The 20,094-nt window shown below is 43.1% G+C and overlaps 1 protein-coding gene across 6 annotated transcripts in view; it reads right to left on the reverse strand.

Moving 5' to 3' along the window:
- ARHGAP26 (Rho GTPase activating protein 26) overlaps nucleotides 1–20,094 on the reverse strand; it is a 414,027-nt gene that overhangs the window by 289,988 nt on the left and 103,945 nt on the right. For all 6 annotated transcript variants that reach the window (XM_045794390.2, XM_087862168.1, XM_045794392.2 and 3 more), the window contains 3 exons: nucleotides 17,989–18,060; nucleotides 12,391–12,492; nucleotides 2,697–2,807 (listed from right to left, as the gene is read on the reverse strand). In XM_045794390.2, the coding sequence (XP_045650346.1) occupies nucleotides 2,697–2,807; nucleotides 12,391–12,492; nucleotides 17,989–18,060 (285 nt within the window). The remainder of the gene's footprint in view (nucleotides 1–2,696; nucleotides 2,808–12,390; nucleotides 12,493–17,988; nucleotides 18,061–20,094) is intronic.

The raw sequence follows: 20,094 nt of genomic DNA on the forward strand, positions 1-20,094 counted from the left end.
ACTGAAGCTTACACAGTCCTCTACCTTATAATAAAAAGTAATTGCTGACTGGGTGCTAATTAGCAATTACATACTAACTAGGTGCTAATTAGGTTCACTCTAAGCATCATACATGGATAAACTAAGTTATTCCTCCTAACATCTGTCTATGGTAGGTGATATTATTATACTCATGTTGTAGAGAAGGAAACTAAGGCTCAGAGAAATAGGTAACTTCCCCAAGAACACACAGTTAGGAAATGGCTGAGCTGAGATTTAAATCTAGGCCATCTGGCTCTGGAGCCCTTACCAATGATTATACTGCCTCTCAAAAACTGAAGACACTGATATACTAAAAGTGAGTACTAGGAAATAGAAAGATTTTCCTTGCAGGTTTCTTTAAAAAAAAAAAAAGGAAGAAGAAGAGGAAGAGGAAGAAGAGGAGGAAGAGGAAGAAGAAGAGGAAGAAGAGGAGGAAGAGGAAGAAGAAGAGGAAGAAGAAGAAAAAGAAGAAGAAAAAAAAGAAAAGGAAGAGGAGAAAGAAGAGGAGGAGGAAGAGAAGAAAAGCTTACCTAGATCAGCAGTCATCCAGCTGAATTCAGATCGGCAGAAACCCCCAGATTTTGGAAAAATAAATGTCTACTGCTGTATGAGGTTTTGTGGTTGTTACCCAGCAAAAGCTAACAGATACAGTACCTGACTCACTAGGAACACCTACTGGGAGGTCAAAGTGGACAGCAACAACAAAAAAAATCACCTCAAAGATGTAAGATGGGCCAGTTAAAATCAAAGTCCTCAAAAGCAGGCAACTGTAGAATAATATCAATGTGTACACAGAGATTATTACAATCATACTGTTGTTTTCCTCTACAAAATCTGGTAAAATCAATTAAACATGCCCAAGGCTCAATCTGTGACAGCTTTTGAATGCCTGCCCACGCCAGAGGAAACAGTCCTCGGTAAACCTTTCATCGAATGGCTGGCTTTAACAACTCTGTGCCCTAAGCAGGGAAATCAATAAGCTTGCTTGGTCTGAGAGATGGCTTCTCCCACCACACAGACTCTGCAAAAACATGGGGATTTTGACCTGAGACTGTGACAGAGACCACTGCTAGGCAGGAAGTTGGCTCTAAAGTTTCAAATTTTCAGATAAGAAGAGTGAAGTAATTAAGACCTTAAACAATTTGCCAGATGAAGTGGCAGAGAGTAGAAATCTCAAGATCACAGTTTCGGTATAGTAAAAAATGCAAGCATCAGATTCCAAAGCCAACTGGATTCTGATAAAACTATTAGCAAGTCTACATGCCTAAAAAGCATCCCAGAAGTTTATAAATTAGAAATGGAGCACAGAACACTCTTTACTAAAAAGAGTGGTTATTTTCTCTCAGGTTCTTACAGTTTTATTCTTGCTTGCTTAAGAAAATCACTTTCTGGGGCGCCTGGGTGGCACAGCGGTTAAGCGTCTGCCTTCGGCTCAGGGCGTGATCCCGGCGTTATGGGATCGAGCCCCACATCAGGCTCCTCCGCTATGAGCCTGCTTCTTCCTCTCCCACTCCCCCTGCTTGTGTTCCCTCTCTCGCTGGCTGTCTGTCAAATAAATAAATAAAATCTTTAAAAAAAAAAAAAAAAGAAAAAGAAAATCACTTTCTTAAATCTAGGTAGGTAAGAATCTTGTTTCTACAAACTGAGGGCCTCAGAGGGGAGGGGGATGGGGGAATGGGATAGACCGGTGATGGGTAGTAAGGAGGGCACGTATTGCATGGTGCACTGGGTGTTATACACAACTAATGAATCATCGAGCCTTACATCGGAAACCGGGGATGTACTGTATGGTGACTAACATAATATAATAAAAAATCATTAAAAAAAAAAAAAAAAAGAATCTTGTTTCTATAGAGACCCCAGGCTGGGATCTCAATCGCAGCCAGCATTTTTAACGAAGAATCCAAGGTCTGCAAGACTTTTAAATCGAGGCCTATATGCTCTTTTAGTGTTTCCTGGACATCCTGGTCATGTGCATTCAGAGTGCCACAGCGGGGTAGGGCAGTGCCACCACTGCACCAGGCCACGACCGTGCTTTGGTGGCCTCAAGTAAAGCCAGACTTGTTTCCACACGACAACCTTTTGTACCAACTAGGACACAGTGACCAAGTCCAAATCCCATTAGGGCTCACTAAGCACAATCTCCTGGCTCCCCAGTTACAACAAACTATAATGAGAAATCACTTTATACAGCACCTTTTAATGCATGGAAGGAGTGCAGAGGGGCTTTGAACTGAGCAGACAAAAAGAGAAAGGTAGTATGTACATTCCCCTTTATCCTTGGGCAACTACTACATTTGGATTATTTGGGGAAGAAAGGAAGGGAGTGGGAGGATGAAAAGTTAAGGTGTAATCACTACTGTTGGGCAAGATGAAAACCCCTGCCCCTACCCTCCTTCCACCTAGACACCAATTAGCAGAACATAAGGGGCCTGAGGAAGCAACTACCCCTGAATGCACCATCACTACTGCTCAGGTTGCACAGGAATGGCCACTGGGAACAATCCAGGGTCACCCAGATTGACAGAGCCCTGCTACTTAGCAGAAGGCACAGCACCAGGGCTGGTCAACCTCTTCATCAGCAACTTAGAACATTTTATAATCTAGGCAGTGAAATGAGGGCTGGGGATCAAAGTGTGGGTACACCATGAAACAAACCCTGAGCATCTACTTACAGGCTCCACGAACTCAAACATCTTTCTCTCTTGGACTTCCTGCACCTTGAAGACGTACTCCAGCGATACTTCATAGAAATGCTGCCGGACCAAGTCCACTTGGCTGTCTGCCTACAAACAAGACAGAATTTAAGAGAAAAAATCGGTCACTACCCAAGGAGAGCATTCAGCAAGCAGGCCAGAAAAATCTCTGGAGATGGTTTTTAAAAACAATGCGAACAGCATGAAATAGACATAAGAATAATACAATGGCCAGCCGGGCACTTAACTTTGTGTCAGGCACCATGCCCTCAGGTGTACATACATTATGTTACTTGCTCATTAAGTGTAATTATTTAATCCTCACTCCTTTCCTAAAAAGATATTCTCATTACCTCTAATTTACAGGAGGAAAATGAAACCTGCTAACATTAGGGAACCTGAAGCAGCTGGTACATGGCAGAGTTAGGATTCCTGTACTTGTGATCTCCCTCCAACACCCTTGATCACCTTTTTTTAGACAAGTACTTACTTGTTTGAGAAAAAGAGTGAGTGCATGGGGGGGGGGGGGGAGGCGGGCAGAGAGAAACTATAAGCAGACTCCACATGGCACCTGATGTGGGACTCAATCACACAACCCTGAGATCAGGACCTGGGCCGAAACCAAGAGTCAGATTCTTAACTGACTGCACCACCCAGATGCCCTGAGCCTCAATCATCTTTAAACTAGTAGTCTGTACTGCCTCCCCACACGCTGGGGGACCCCTGGGATCCATGGGAGACAAATCTTGAAGGAGAAAAAAAAAAAAAAAAACCTGCAGGGATATCTCCATCCCATTAGGAAAGAACCAAACCAGTTGTTAGAGGGCAGGGGACCTCAGAAAAGGCCATTTCCACATGAGTTTCCCATCCTTTCTTTGTTGTCAAAGAGCAAACTGTCCGTTTACCCCGCAGAGTAATTACACTACTCCATCCTAGCCTCAGTCCTCCTCCTTTGCAGATGTGGGAGAGGGGACGCCTGAAAAGGCCCACGTGAGTACAATTATGCCACTGACGTGGGACTTAGCTGCCAGAGAAGAAAATGAGTGTGAGAGAGAGAGTGAGTGAGTGTGTGTGTGTGGGCGGGGCGGATAGCAACACGCTATGCTGCAAAGTACCTCAACTATCACGATAAAGCTCAAAGACTTTCTGTAGCATCACTGCGTCACCTCAATCTTCCAAAGCAGATAATTACACTGAATTCACATTTCAATGACCAAAAAATTACTATTTTTTAAACAATTTTATTTATTAGAGAGAGCACAAGCCGGGAATGGGGGAAGTAAGAGGAAGAAGCAGGCTCCCTGCTCAGCAGGGCTCCAACCCGGGGCTCCATCCCAGGATCCCAGGATCGTGTGACCTGAGCCGGAGGCAGATGCTTAACCAACTGAGCCACCCTAGTATTTTTTAATAGAAATGAATCTCCTGCTAGTAAGAAACACAACTCTGCTTTCTTTATAAATGAAAGGGTCAGAAACTGTCCTACAACATACTTCACAAAGACAAGCAAAGCCCCCAAAGAAACACATCTTCCTGTGCTCCCTTGTCAAGATCCCTGCAGAAGAAACTTGGGACAGACAGCTGCCATTACACCAAATATGGCACTGCTATCTTCCTATCTAAAGGACTTGGCAAATCATCATGATTTGTCATTCATTCAAGCCATTATGAAAAAAGAGAAACTTCCTTCATGGAGTTCACAGCATAGTGAAGAAAACAGATACTAGGTAATCATGTAAATAAACAGAAAATTGCAAACTCTGGGAGAGTACAAATAGCCCATTCAACTCTCCTGTGAGCAACTTCCTCCCAGGTCAACATATTAACACACAGAAGCTGGTCGGCTGAGTAAGTGCTGAACAAAAGCAAAATGAAGGGCTAGGCCTGGGGATATTTTCTAAGCCTCCAAGCAGAACAAGCTGGCACCAAGGACTGAGAGATCTTAATTTGGAGACACAGTTTCGGAAAGTGCTGCACCCCCCTCCCCAGGTGTGGCCATTCAGACCACTGGGCTGACATCCCTTCCTCCTGGGCTCCTGCCAGCTAAGCCCCATATGTTCCTGCAGCCTTTAATTTCCTCATACTGCAAATCCAATACACTGACACCAGGGATGCATCTACTTCCCCTGACCACCCACACACCTCAAACATCCTCCCTGCTCCAGCTTGCCAACTGACACTGCAACTGAAGAAAGAGTCATTTTGGAAATTTGCAAAGTGGCTCCTGCAGTTAGGCAGCAATGGAGGAAACTCCTCTGAGACAAACAGCAGAGCCCAGCATCAGTCAGAGAGCTAATAGCAAACACCAGGCGTGGACTTGCACTTCTAGCATTCTCTAGCTAGAGAGACCTGCTCAAGTCACTTATCCTCTCTGGGTCTCTTTCCCACACCTGGAGGGTGGAGACGGTATCTGCCCTTGCTCTGCAGCGAGCTACTTTCAAGAGAAAATGAGCTAAAGGATATGAACAATCCGAATACCAAAAAGTGCTGTGTGCACATTTGTTGTCACTACCCCCAGGCACTTCAGAGCAGATGGGCTTCAATCCCAGCTCCTCCCCTAAGTCAGCCATGCATCTCTGGGTGATTATACTCCTTCCCTAACTGGTCTCCCTGCTTGCTTTCTCTCCCCAACCCCAATCCAGTCTGCACCCAGTAACCAGAAAAGCTTTCTTAAAATTTGAACCAGAGCTTTCACAACCCTCTCAAAGCCTTTCTCTGGCTTCCACCATGGTCTACAAGACCCCGTGTGACCTGCCCACTTGTCCCTCTTCCCAGCCTCCACCCAAAGCACTCTCACTGTGCTCCAGCCTCCCTGATAGACTCCCTGTCCTGTAACACTCTAAATGCTTTCCTGCCATGCAATCTTTGCACTTGGGTATTCCTTCTGCTGATAAAACTCTTCTTGATAAATATTCAATTTTTTTTAAACTTTAAGACACACTGAGAAACACCTTATACATTATGACCTGAAAAAAACATGCCTTTACAGGCTTTTTCTGTTCTAGTCTTCTCTATTGTATTTCATGACCCAGTAATTCAGATTTTTATGACACACACACAATTAAAAAGAAAAAAACACTTTATTTTTTAAGTAATCTCTACACCCAGCGTGGGCCTCGAACTCACAACCTTGAGTTCAAGGGTCACACACTCTACCAACGAGCCAGCCAGGCAACCCAACATATCCACTATTTAAAGAACACTGTCCTAGCTTTTCTCTTGGTGGTCCTTCTCATTCTTCTGGTTTCCATTCAAATGTTAGCCTCTTTAGAGAAGACTTCATTTACCACGTTACTGTACATAAAATAAAGACTCCCTGGGGTAACCTATCTCCCAATTTATTTCCTTATCACTATGTAAAATTCTTTTCCATGCTTTTCTCTTCTTGCATTTTGCCTACAGCAATATAATGTCAATGAGAGCAAAGACTTTGTCTCATTTTTCCACTTTACTATCCCAGCTTCCAGAACGGTGCCTAGCCCATAGTAAGTATTCAAGAGAAGTTTGAGGAATGAATGAATTGATCTCTACAGGGCCAATAGTGATCCAGTTCTCAGAACCAATGCCTAACTCAATGTATTTCCGAAGGAAAGGGAAAAAGAAATCCAAGTGGAATGGTATGTTTCTCTCGCTAACGCCCCTGCTCATCTGGGTCACAGAATTCATCACATCCTTAGACCCCAATCCTGCAATGGACTCACTGGCCAAGAGTCCTGCCCACCTAGGAGGCCACTCAAATCATTTCTCTGCTTGTTACTGAGAACCAGTGAATCTACCAGCTTGTCTGAGATGTACCAACCATTCTATGCTTCTTGGAAAAGAGACATTGTCCTCGATTGTAAGTTCCAGGAAAGCCCATCATTCATTTCACTCTCCACAATTCGCTCAACACCTGAATAGACTCACAGAAGCGTGCAGTGAATATGTGTTAAGTGAATATTGTCTTTGAAGCTTCTTAGCCCTTGAAAAAGTTATTTAAAAAAGAATCATCCACTAGATGGCAGTGTCATTCCACATGACTGCGCCATGATTTTACCCACCAGGATGTGGGGATGGGCTAGATGTTAAAAGTATTCAGTTCCAAGCCCTGCCTGCAATCAGGGAAGAATTCTGGATAATCAGAGAAAGTAGATTTCATTAAAAGCGCTCTACGTCTTTAGTCATGTTCCTAAGTTGATTTTTTAATAAATGTGAAGAAAATCATCACTAAATAGCTGGAAGACTTTGAACAAATCTACCTCTGCAAGGAACGCAGTTCCTTCAAATATGTTTCCAGGAGGTTCAACCAGATTATCAAGGTCCCTCTTTCCAGCCAATTCCATTTTCATGACACGTGCGTTGAATAACAATGACTTACAGGCAGCCCATCAACATCCCACCCTCCCAAGAGAAGAGAGGCAAGGAGAAGAGCACAGTGAGGTAAGAGAAAAGAGCTCCAGGGTCAGGAGCCAGTGTGTATAACCTCACTGACGAGCTGTGCACAGGCTGTTTAACATCTTTGAGCCTCAGTCTCCTCATATGTAAAACAGAGGGAATACAGGTGTACCTCACAGGGGAAGTAAGGATTTGAGAAGATTCTAAGTAAAGTGCCTAACATAATACCCAGTGCAAAAATAAGCATTCCGTAAACATTTGCTGCTATTATTGTGGTTGTCAGTAAAAGCATTCTATCATTTTTGTTGTCATAAGATTTTTATCAATTTAATTAAGCTCACGCACTAAAAAGCAAGGCTTGAGAACAGAACCAGACCTTTCTGAAAGAAAGACCTGCAGCCCGCTCCTTGGCCTACAAAGTACTTAGAAAGTATGACTGGGTCAAAGACAAGCACACACAACATAGTGTAACAAAAGAACGTAATGAAGAAATGCCCACTAATATGTATAACTGGCCAAGTCAGTGTCATGGACTGAATGTTTGTGTCCCTGACAACATTCATATGTTGAAACCTAACCCCCAACGTGACCGCACTCGGAGATGGGGCCTCACTTGGAGGTGATCAAGTCATGAGGGTGGAGTCTTCATGAATGGGATGAGTGGCCTTGGGAGAGCACCCGGGGAGCTCCCTTAGCCCTTCCACCACGTGAGACTACAGGAAGAAGACAACCATCTACGAAGCAGGAGGCAAGCTCTCACCAGACACTAAATCTTAACACTGGCCTTCCTAACCTCTAGAACTGTGAGAGTTAAATTTGTCTCTATAAGCTACCTAGTCTGTGGTCGTCTATTTTAGTAACCTAGACATACTAAGTCAGTGAGGAAGAGAGTACCATCCGATTTGGGAACAGGGAACAGTCTTGGGATTAATACTTCATATTTGTTTAGCAGCCATAATTTGCCCTCTCACATATGAAGTAGACAGAATAGATATTTTGTATTTTACAAAAAATGGGACTAAAAACTCAGAGAGATGAGCACTTGCCCCAGGTCACACAGTGAATATACGGCACAGCAGGCCCTAAAGTAAGATATCTCTTTGCCACCCAGTGCTCTGGTCCTGACACCGGGCTATCTCAAGAGGACAGGATATTGGCATGGTCTTAAAAGAGTATGTTAGACTCATCCCAGACCATGTCAGCAGTATCCAGGAACAGGGGGAAGAGATCAGAAAAGCATCCTCACTCTGGGGAAGGCCATGCCTACAGACTAACTGTACTATGGGCCTCCCAACACCAGTAGGTGCTAGAACAATCACACGGTTGCTAAACTCTTAAAGACCCTGACTCCTGTTAACTATTCAGAAACAACAGAGCTGGCCAGCTCTGGTCATTCTGAGTTGCAGCCAAAAAGACTTTCCTTAAATGTAGTTTCCAAACCCTAAATGCCAAATAACACTCAAAGAAGGGTAACTAAAAAGTGAGGGCATCAGGACAGATCCTGAATGGATATACACACTTAGCAAGGATAGTCACATATTCTTGGGCATCTTCCAGTGCTCATACCCCATGCACAGCAGGGATGCCATTCAATGAATTTAGTACTTTATATACTATCCACTGAAAATAGGTTTCTTTAGCCTTCTCAAGCACATCTGAGATGATTTACCTGAATAGCTACGGTATCTTCAAGAATCACCTCGCTATGTGTTTGCTGCTTTTTCCCTAGGCCAGGCACAAGATCTTCAAAGATAGGTTAGTGTTTTCTACTTTGTACAGTTCACACCAAGTGCTCAGTTGCTGTTGGGTGTTGGCCAAGAATTGATCTGCAAAGCCCACCACAAACACTTGTTGCCGGAGTTGCTATTGGGCCCTCTTTGTCACTTACGCAGCTGGTTTAAATACCCGTATCAAAACAGAGGGTTCTGAGAACCAGGCATTCCTAACTGAGCAAGGGTAACAAATCCTGGTTGGCAGGAGACTCAACTCCACCATCTCCTGAGGTATCTTCATTGTTCAACCTTCAACCACAGGATCTTCAGAGTAACTTTCACCTGCTAGAAGTATTGCACGGTACTTTCTCAAAAACAAAGTAAATTCAAGAATGAGGGCTAGCCTGACAAGTGTCCACTGACTAATAACGGATAAAGAAGATGCGGTATATAATACAATGGAATATTACTCAGGCATTATTTTAAAAAAAGAAATCTTGCCATTTGTAGCAACATGGATGGAGCTAGACAGTATAATGCTAAGTGAAATAAGTCATCCAGAGAAAAATGAATATATGATTCCACTCATGCGGTATTTAAGAAACAGAACCAATGAGCAAACAAAAAGAGAGAGAGAGAGAGACAAACCAAGAAACAGACTCTTTATTAAAGAGAACACACTAATCGTTACCAGAGGGGAGGTAAGTGGAAGGATGGGAGGTAAATAGGTGATGGGGATTAAGGAGTGCACTTGTCCTGATGAGCACCGGGTGATGTACAGAAGTGCTGAATCACTAAATTGTACACCTGAAACTAGTATTACACTGTATGTTAACTATACTGGAATTTAAATAAAAACTCAAAAAAAAAAAAAAAAAAGAATGAGGACGAGCGTGGAAGTCACAGCCTCTCTTTAGCATATACCTGAGAAAGGTCAAGCAAATTGTTAAGAGTAAAATAACATTCATGTAGTCAACTTTGGAGTTCCACTAGGAAATGGCTCTGTCTCCCAGAAACATCATCCTTACCATGCAAATCTCCACGAACTAAACGAAAATGATCAGAGATCCATGGCTGCAATGCTAACTTATTTTTCCAAGTGAACTACTCTTCAAGTCAATCCAGAAAGGCTCAGGATAGGTCAGATAATATACCTTTTCTGACACAAGGTTACCAAACCATAAAACATATGAATGACAAATTCTGCTTAAAGAAAAAAGAAAAGAAAGGAAGGAAGAAAGAAAGGCTGATGTCAAGTACTGGTTGAAGTAGGTTTGTGCTTTTGGTCGGGTTTTTTTGGTTGAAATTATTTTATTTATTTATTTATGTTATGTTGGTTACCATATAGTACATCATTAGTTTTTGATGTAGTGTTCCATGATTCATTGTTTGCACATAACACCCAGTGTTCCATGCAATACGTGCCCTCATTTATACCCATCACTGGGCTGACCCATCCTCCCACTCTTCTCCCCTCTAAAACCCTCAGTTTGTTTCCCAGAGTCCATAGTCTCTCATGGTTCATCTCCCCCTCTGATTCTCCCCTTTATTTTTCCCTTCCTTCCTAATGTCCTCCCTGCTATTCCTTACGTTCCACAAATAAGTGAAACCATATGATAATTGTCTTTCTCTGCCTGACTTATTTCACTTAGCATAATATTTTCCAGTTCCATCCCTGTTGATGCAAATGGTGGGTATTCATCCTTTCTGATGGCTGAGTAATATTCCATTGTATATATGGACCACATCTTATCCGTTCATCTGTTGAAGGGCATCTCAGCTCCTTCCACAGTTTGGCTATTGTGGGCAATGCTGCTATGAACACTGGGGTGCATATGGCCCTTTTCACTACATCTGTATCTTTGGGGTAAATACCTAGTAGTGCAATTGCTGGGTCATAGGTTAGCTCTATTTTTAACTTTTTGAGGAACTTCCACAGTTTTCCAAAGTGGCTGTACCAACTTGAATTCCTACCAACAATGTAAGAGGGATCCCCTTTCTCCACATCCTCTCCAACATTCGTTGTTTCTTGCCTTGTCAATTTTTGCTACTCTAACTGGTGTAAGGTGGTATCTCAACGTGGTTTTGATTTGAATTTCCCTGATGGCTAATGATGTTGAACATTTCTTCATGTGTCTGTTAGCCATTTGTATGTCTTCTTTGGAAAAGTGTCTGTTCATATCTTCTGCCCATTTTTTGACTTATTTGTAATTTTTTGGGTGTTTAGTTTGAGAAGTTCTTTATAGATCTTGGATACCAGCCCTTTATCTGTAGTGCCATTTGCAAATATCTTCCCCCATTCCATGGGTTGCCTCTTTGTTTTGTTGACTGTTTCCTTTGCGGTGCAGAAGCTTTTTATCTTGATATAGTCCCAAAAGTTCATTTTCGCTTTTGTTTCCCTTGCCTTTGGAGATATGTCATGAAAGAAGTTGCTGTGGCCGATGTCAAAGAGGTTACTGCCTATGTTCTGCTCTATGATTTTGATGGACTCCTGTCTCACATCGAGGTCTTTCATCCATTTGGAGTTTATCTTTGTGTATGGTGTGAGAGAATGAGTTTCATTGAGTTTCGTTCTTCTGTATATAGTTGTCCAATTTTCCCAGCACCATTTATTGAAGAGACTGTCTTTTTTCCATTGGATGTTTTTCCTGCTTTGTCGAATATTAGTTGACCATAGAGTTGAGGGCCCATATCTGGGCTCTCAATTCTGTTTCACTGATCTATGTGTCTATTTTTGTGCCAGTGCCCTGCTGTCTTGGAGATCACAGCTTTGTAATATAGCTTGAAATCAGGCAACCTGATGCCCCCAGCTTTGTTTTTCTTCTTCAACGTTTCCTTGGTGATTCGGGGTCTTTTCTGGTTCCACACGAATTTTAGGATTATTTGTTCCAGCACTTTGAAAAATGGCATTGGTGTTCTGATCCTGATGGTGTTGAAAGTATAGATTGCTCTGGATAGCATGAAATAATTTTAAAAAAATAAAAACAGGGGCGCCTAGGTGGCTCAGTTGGTTAAGCGTCTGCCTTCAGCTCAGGTCATGATCCCAGTGTCCTGGGATTGAGTCCCAAGTCAGGATCCCTGCTCAGTTTCTCCCTCTGCCCCTACCTCCCCAGCTCCTGCTCTCTAATAAAAAAAATAAAATCTTCTAAAAATAATAATAACAGTAGTAACAACAATAAAGAAGGATGACCAAATAGTTTCAGATGCTAATGTTTCAAATCACTGATATAAGGCAGGAAGTCAAAAAGTAAGGCAGTAAGTGCAGAATCAAGGTAAAGGGTGAGAGAAACAGGAAACCAGATTTCGGTCTGAAAGGAAGAAGCACATTTTAGTGACTAGGGCTGCCCAACAAGGAGGTGCTTGAGCATGATCAGCAGTACATGCCCCTACCCCATTGGTAGGCTGGACATCCAGAAAAGGGGTGCTATGGGCAGGAAGATACAAGCATCTGATGAGGGATCAGGGTCAAGCTCCTGCTTTGTGAGGTCTCTTCAAACCCTAGGATTTTCTGGCAAAGAGGAACCAGCACACATCCCCAGCACCACAGAGAACTTGAACACCTTATTCAGGATACTAGTGAAGTTTCTTACCTCCTGAAGCTGAGATTCTTTCTTCTTGGAAGACAAATTTAAGTGTTTTTCTAAGATGCCACAATACTTTTCTGTCTCCTTGTCATACTTCTTTTTGGCTTCCTGGCAAAAAGAGGAGAGGAGAAAAAGCGTAAAATGTTGCAGGAATAAAAGCAATCTTGTCAAGACCTCTGCCTGATCAATTTCATAGGTTCACCATTCCCTCAGACCCAGACAGCAGACAACGCAGCTGTCCTACTCGGCAAATAATGTGCGTTAAATCAAGCCACCGCCCCCCCAACAACAGATCAATGGTTTTGCGTGTCTATCATAAGGAACCAATACAATGCCAGAAACAAGGTAAATACCAGTTATGGTGGCAAAGCCAGGACTCCACCTTCTGAGAACCTCAATTGTGAAACAAAAATTTCTAGTTTCTAACTCCAAGGATGTTCAAGGACAAAGAATGGAGCAAAGTTACCTATGAACCTAATTCCAAAACACTAAGATCTACTTAAAGCTTAAGTGGGACAAGTCTAGAATAAGAGCAGATCCAGCTTCAACACTGGTCAAAAAGTACTTACATAGACCTACTATCCCTGGGCACAAGAGTAACGTGTGGGTCTTTAAAATGAATAAAGATTCAAAAGAAAACAAAGAAGACAAATATATTCACAAAAGCATCATTTTTACTAACAAACAAAAAAAATGCCAAAGCAACATCACTGCCCGAAGATAGGGTTTGAAATAATTAAAGGGTGGGACATCTAATTTAACTAGGAAGGGTAGGCAGTCATATGGCAAGTTGCTCAAAATGTAATGTGAAGTTATTAATATGATACAAACTTGGTGCATCCTACATAGAGTGTAGCTACCTATAGACAAAGATTAAATGGAAAAATAAATGAGAATAATCAAGTTAAGGAAATGGGATAAGGGGTGATTTCCTTCCCACGCTTGGGAAATTTTTATGATCCTACATTACTAGCTTTCAAAATGAAAAATAATATAAATATCATAATACACTTAATAATCCCTGCTTTCCCACCAAGTCACTGAGTCATTGAGATTCTACTTTTATCTCCCATTTTACGGATAAGGAAACTTAGATCTAGGGAAGTTAACTTGTAAAAAAGTCATAGAGAGTGACAGAGCTGGGATCTGAGGCTGGGCAGGCTGCCTCCAAAGCCCACCTCTCAATCACACCTGAATGTGTGTTTTCACGGGCAGTCTCTCTTTTCCATCCACTTTCTAGTGGGGATGGCAAGCAAGGGGGCTGGAAGACAGTGGCCAGTGGCCTAATGAACACGGCCAATTTCACTAGGTGAGCCCATCAGTCTTAGTCTTGCTTCAGGTGAAACCCACAGGAACTATTTTTCTGCAACTCCAAGGCCTCTAAGAGGAGAAAAAATTTTTGCAGCCGGATAAGGAAGCCCAGAGACATCTCCATTCATTTCACAAAGATGTAACAAGTAACCACTCTGTATCAGGCGCCTTTGGCCACTGGACAAGGCAGAAGGGGTCCCAAGCCTCATGGTGAGGATGTTCTAGTAAGACAGACACAATTAACCAGGAAACAAATAAATAATTATAGAAAGCTGTAAGCGCTATGAAGGAAATAAGGTGCTGTCAGACATTCCACAGATAGGGTTCTCAAGAGAGGCCTCACTGGGGAGGGAGTGTGAGCTAAGACCTGCTAATCATGTGAGGGACAGAGCGGACCCTTCTAGAGCACAAGAGAAGTACAAATGCTCTGGGCTTAAACTGGGAAGGCTAAGTGGCACAGGGGACAGGAGTCATCAAGGAGCTCTGACCTGAAGCCCTGACAATCTCCTGCCACATCAGAACTCCATTTGTCTGCTCAAGAGCAAGATTCTAAGCCTCTCAAAAGTGGGTGGAATCATCACATACCCTTTTTAGCTGACATGTATCCATTTCTACAAATCTGAATTTTGCTTGAAAGACTGCTTATACAGGAACAACCCAACATGCAGAACACCAAGTGAGGAAAAAGCCGGAGGAGACATTACTCCTTCATATTTGAGGAAAGGTACAGGCTAGACACTTGACTCAAGCAACTCTTTCCTGTACAGAGACCAGCAACTTTGAGCTAGGGCTCTAACTCCACTTCATGCTCACAGATCCACTCTAGCAGCCTGTCAGCAAGCCCCAAGAAGAACCCTGTGCTGGAACAGCCCAGCTGGCCAGCGGTGAGAAAAGGCCAGTGAACATGAGTCACCGGCATTCTGTGACTTTCTGGCAACTTGAGCTGCCACATTCCACGTTCAAGAGGATAGCCAGGGCTAAAGAAAAAGGGAAGCAGTTTCTGTCCTGGGAAAACAGCAACAAGACCTCTGGGGATAACTCTACTAAGATTTAGAAAATGTTCTTAAGATGTAAGGGTGGTGTTAGAGAGTTTAAATTCTCTACTCAGGTATGAGATGGAGCTTGCCTTCCAGGGAATCCACTGTGGGTGGCTAAATGGAGAAAGGACAGAATTAGGATTCTAGAAATTATTACCAACTCTACATGGACAGATTCTAAACAAATCGCTGCCCCTCTCCAGAACTGGGTTCCCTCATCTATACAAACTAAAGAGGACTCCATGAGGTAACTGCTCAGGTTCCTTCCTCTTTCAGCTCAGACAGTGTCCAACAAAGAATAAAAACACCCACCTCCCTCAGAGGCCTATTAAGATAAAATGAGATTAACTACAGACCGTGCTTAGCAGAGGGCCCAGCACCCAGAAAATGCACAATAAAATTCAGTAATGATGATGATGATGATGGCGGTAGTGATGATGGTAGCCATCTTGGTGTTAATGGTCAAGAGGCCCATTATCTGAACATACCTCCTCCTTACTGAGAACACCACCCAATGTCCCATGACGGTAAGCTTTCAGAACACTTACCACAATTTGAAATTATATTTATTAACATCTTTTTGTTTCATGGCATTCTCCCCAGCCACACCATGAGCACAGTACATCTTCACTTGCCCTCCACCATAAACCAGAGTGTAGCATGGCGCCAGGCACAGAGCAGGCACTCACATATTTTTTTTTAAATGAATGAACGGCGTGTATTGACTCTAACAGCTAACATAAAAAGACGATATGACAGATATTGTTCTAAGCATTTTATATGTGTTTACTCATGTCTTCCTCAAAAGAACTCTGCAAGGTAAATATTATCGCTGTCCCCATGCTACAGATCAGGAAACACATACGGAGAGTTTCAGCTGCCCCCCAAGTTGACATGCCAATGGTACAAGTGAGGTTAGGGCCCACTCTTCACCACTAACTTCTCCTTTACTTTCACTGTAGAGCCTGGCTCTCCAAATGCACCTCGGCTGGAGGAAAAACAAATTCCCCTAAATTCAGAATTCTGAACATAGGGTCACAGTTATGCCAAGCTCCAGGGTCACGCCCTACTGCAGGGCAGCTGCGCTAGCATCAGAATGCCCAGGAGTCCTCCTTAACACCCAGCACTAACTTCTGCTTCTTGCAAGTAGCAACAGGTTGTTATAGCAACCGAAGCAGCACCAGAGGGGGAGGAAGGGTAATTTTAGCACCACACAGGCGGGTTCAGAAACTTCCACTTGGCTGCTCAAGAGTCCTGGCTGGCTCTTAGGTATTCTTTAGCCTGCTGCCTAGACTGCCTGGTGAAGAGTTTGTTTCTTTGCTTTCTCTTAAATGTAGGCAGTACTAGGATATAAATGTGTGTGTGCAGGGGGAGGGGAGGAACAAGTACAGTGAAAAAAGGAAATGACACAGGAAGGAGAAGAAATCTTCCCCAACGTCATCACAGTTTCAAGAGGAATGAGATCGGAGTATGTGTGAAAGGCAACATGTTTTGATGAGTGATGATTTTATTCAAATTCTTTTATTCTCCTACTTCTCACCCTCTACAGCCACACCCCCACCCCACCCCCAGAAGAATACCTGCTCCTGTCATTACGATCACTGGTATTACTCAAAAGGAGCCCACTCAGACTCCTGCTCCTCCTCTGTGGCAACTGTGGGAATGCCCACAACCAGGGCTGAGGGAAGAGGCCAGAGTGAGGAGCATCCATGCAGGGAGGCAGAAAAGATTCTTGGAAAGAGTACTCGATAAGGAGGTCTGTCCGCTCTGCTGCTGCCTCTAAGCTCTCCAGAATGTCCAGAGCCAGTGCCATATGTTACCACGAGTAGGAAGCACAGGTCCTGAGACCACTAAAGTGAAGGTCTGCTCATTGGGCCTACAAACATGAGAACTTGGGGAGGGACACTCATGGCAAATTCAAAGTCTTGGACAAACTCTTAGTAGAACAAGCCCCCCTTTTCATTTTATATTCCTTAATCTCTGATACAAAACCCATGAGCTCTAATTTCTTCATAAATGTAAAGTATAAAATTGGTAGAAAGTGCTATAGAACTCGAAGAAAAATCTTTGCTATGGTCCGTCCTTCAAACTACAGTCAACCATCCCCCTGAAGAACCCTCATTGAACAGCACATCATCTTTTTCGGAGCCTAACCATATTCGTTTTCAGAAGCACGTGTGCTTAGGTGGCAAGGTGGGGCTGGGAGACAGAGCCCACTTCATTACACTGCAGTTAACCTTTTTCCCACGTATAGGCACCTACCTCTCAACACCATTTCACAACTGAGTAAAATCTAAACATGTCAGAGCGACGTTGCCCAAAACTCCCTGCAGGTGGCGCAAAGGACTAGAGCTGAAGGACCCACAGTCCCAGAAAAAGAGGAAGAAAATCTCGAAAATCCTTCTGCTTTCTTTGATCCCAGTGCAAACACCTTCTTGGCAGGTGGCCTCTAACACCCTACTAACAGTCAAACCAGCTAGGGTTTCCTAGTAATTTCTCACAGGTCAAGGCAACCCTGGAGAATTCATCTTTCAAAAATGAACATGGTGCACTGGGTGTCATACGCAAGTAATGAACCATGGAACTTTACATCAAAAACTAGGTATGTACTGTATGGTGACTAACATAATATAATAAAAAATATTATTATTAAAAAAAAATGAACAAGATTTCCTTTGCACCCTTTTCAGGGAAATCTCAGCTGCAAGTCAGCCACATTTCAGCTGCAGTCCCGCCTGGTCAGTGGTAACAAACCGGGACCCAGAAGTTGAAGCCGTCCTACTTTTTGACCTGCACCATGTGGAATACGTATTTTTAAATTATTTGCCAATATTTTTTTTAAACCAGGAAATTTCAAAGAAAAGTGACTTTTCAGTTTCTCTTGAAAAATTTTAAGATCTGGCAACAAAGGGCACATTTTCACTCAGCAAAAATATGCTCAGAATAGGGTCACCAGGCCCTCAGGGCCCAGTTTGTAACCCCCCTGGTCTAGGCTCTGGGCCCTGGATCTCTGCAGTAAGTACAATTCTACCTTGTCCAAGCACAGATGTATCTACTAACACGAGGAGGTATGGTTTCTACCTTTGCATGACCTATGAACTAGCATAAAATGATTAGATAACAAAATACTAGAATGACTGCTCTGGGGTTGACCACTCAATCTTACCTCAGATACTTGTGAGTAACGGATGAGCCACTATATAAAATCCAAAAACAAGGCTGCCCTAAAATCCAAGGAGATTTGCGTAATTCTCACCTTGGCAGCCCCAATCTGCTCCTTCCGAAACTTCTCCAAGGGAGTGATGAGCACCTCGCTGGCATTCTCAATCTGGTGAGGAAAAACAGGGCAGGGGAGTGGGGTAGACATGTACACATAAAATATCAGTTAAGAATTCTAGCAGTTCTAGCACAAAATGCCTCCCCATGTCTCACTTTAAAAATTTGAATAAGTGGGGCGCCTGGGTGACTTAGTCAGTTAAGTGTCTGACTCTTGACTTAAGCTCAGGTCATGATCTCAGCATCCTGGGATAGAGCCCCATGGCGCTGGGCTCTGCGCTCAGTGGGGAGTCCACTTGAGGATTCTCTCCCTCTTCCTCTGCCCCCTCCCCTAGTCATGCTCTCAAGTTCTCTAAAATAAATAAATCTCCATTAAAAAATTGAATAAGCAATACTATTTCATGTGTCAATTGTTCACAATACCCCAACTGAAAGCACGTCAGATCAAACTGATCATCTCAAAACATGGAATTCTTCCTGTGTGTGACTGATTCTTTACAAATGAGTACCTCTTGGGGTGCCTGGGTGGCTCAGTTGGTTAAGCATCTGCCTTTGGTTCAAGTCATGATCCCAGGGTCCTGGGATCCAGTCCCACATTGGGCTCCCTGCTCAGTGGAGAGCCTATTCTTCCTCTCCCTCTGCCCCTACCCCCAGTCGTTCTTTCTTTTTTTTCTATCTCAAATAAATAAAACCTTAAAAAATTAAATAAATAAGTATCTCTGGGGCACCTGGGTGTCTCAGTTGGTCATGGGTCTGCCTTCAGCTCAGGTCATGATCCAGGGACCTGGGATCGAGCCCCCATCAGGCACCCTGCTCAGCACGCAGACTGCTTCTCCCTCTTGCTCTGACCCTCCCCCATGCTTGAGCCTCACTCTCTTGCTCTCTAATGAATAAATAAAAAATCTTAAAAATAATAAAAATGAGTACTTCTAAAAATGTAAGCAACTATGTAAAGGCAGAGGAGAACTGGTGACAGGGTAGGATCTAAATTTTGACTTTAGGTACGTCTTGTGAATACCCATTCACCTAAGCTATATTTAAGTAGCTATATTTTAGGCAGATCAACACTGAGTCTAAGTTAAAAACAAGAAACACCTTTGGACATGAGGTGGCATGAAAACCTTCCAAGCCTGACTTCGTGTGTTCCTACCAGTACTGGACTAGGATCGGGACATCTACAGACCACTGGCTGCCTCTCAACTTCATCCCCCACCACTCATTTCATCAGGTCCTATATGCCAACCATACCAACACCCCCATGCACCTCAAATACACAAAACTTGTCCCATTTCCAGGCTTTTGTATTTGGACATTCCCTCACATGCTCTGTCTCCAGATGCTCTCATGGACGACTCATTTCTTATTCTGAGGTTTTGGCTTAAAGGTCACCTCTTTAAGAAGGCCTTTCGTGATCACCAGCATACTCCAAAGAAACTTCTCACCACCTCACCAAGTGTTTTCTTCAGAAGATATAAGCCAGCTAAAGTTTTCTAATTCACCACTACACACACACACACACACACACACACACACACACACACACACACCATCTTGTAAATGTTCACTTGACTACCATTTTCCCCCAAACACAGTGGAGTGCTGAAACAAAGGAGCAGTCGAATATTTTTCAATGACTAAATGAATGAATGATTTATTTCTTGACTAGCTGCCAACTGTGTGACCACAGGCAAAGTATTTAACCTCTCTGGGCTCTAATTTCTTCATCTGCAAAATGAGTAGGCTGGATTGTTCCAGCTCTAAGATTCTGTGGTCTATTCTAAGGCAGTAAAATATTTTACAATCTTTCCTTTTAAGTCATTCACTGGTCACTTGTCGCTCAACTAATTATTTCAGGAATCTCGATACAACAAAGCATTATTTTTCTAAACCACATGCATATACATCACAATGAAACCAACAGAGTAAATGCCAGAAGCCAAAGATAGACACAGCCAAGAACTAACAGAGCAACGTGGAATAAAAGGTGGCAGGTCTCCAAATTTATGTCCATTTGCTTTTTTTCTCAATTTTGAGAGCACTTATCTAGGAGGAGAGCATTTTAACATGAGGGTTGCAATGTTTAACT

Source organism: Ursus americanus, chromosome 5 (assembly GCF_024610735.1).
Source record: "Ursus americanus isolate L20-20 chromosome 5, mUrsAme1.1.p, whole genome shotgun sequence".
In the NCBI taxonomy this organism is placed as follows: domain Eukaryota; kingdom Metazoa; phylum Chordata; class Mammalia; order Carnivora; family Ursidae; genus Ursus; species Ursus americanus.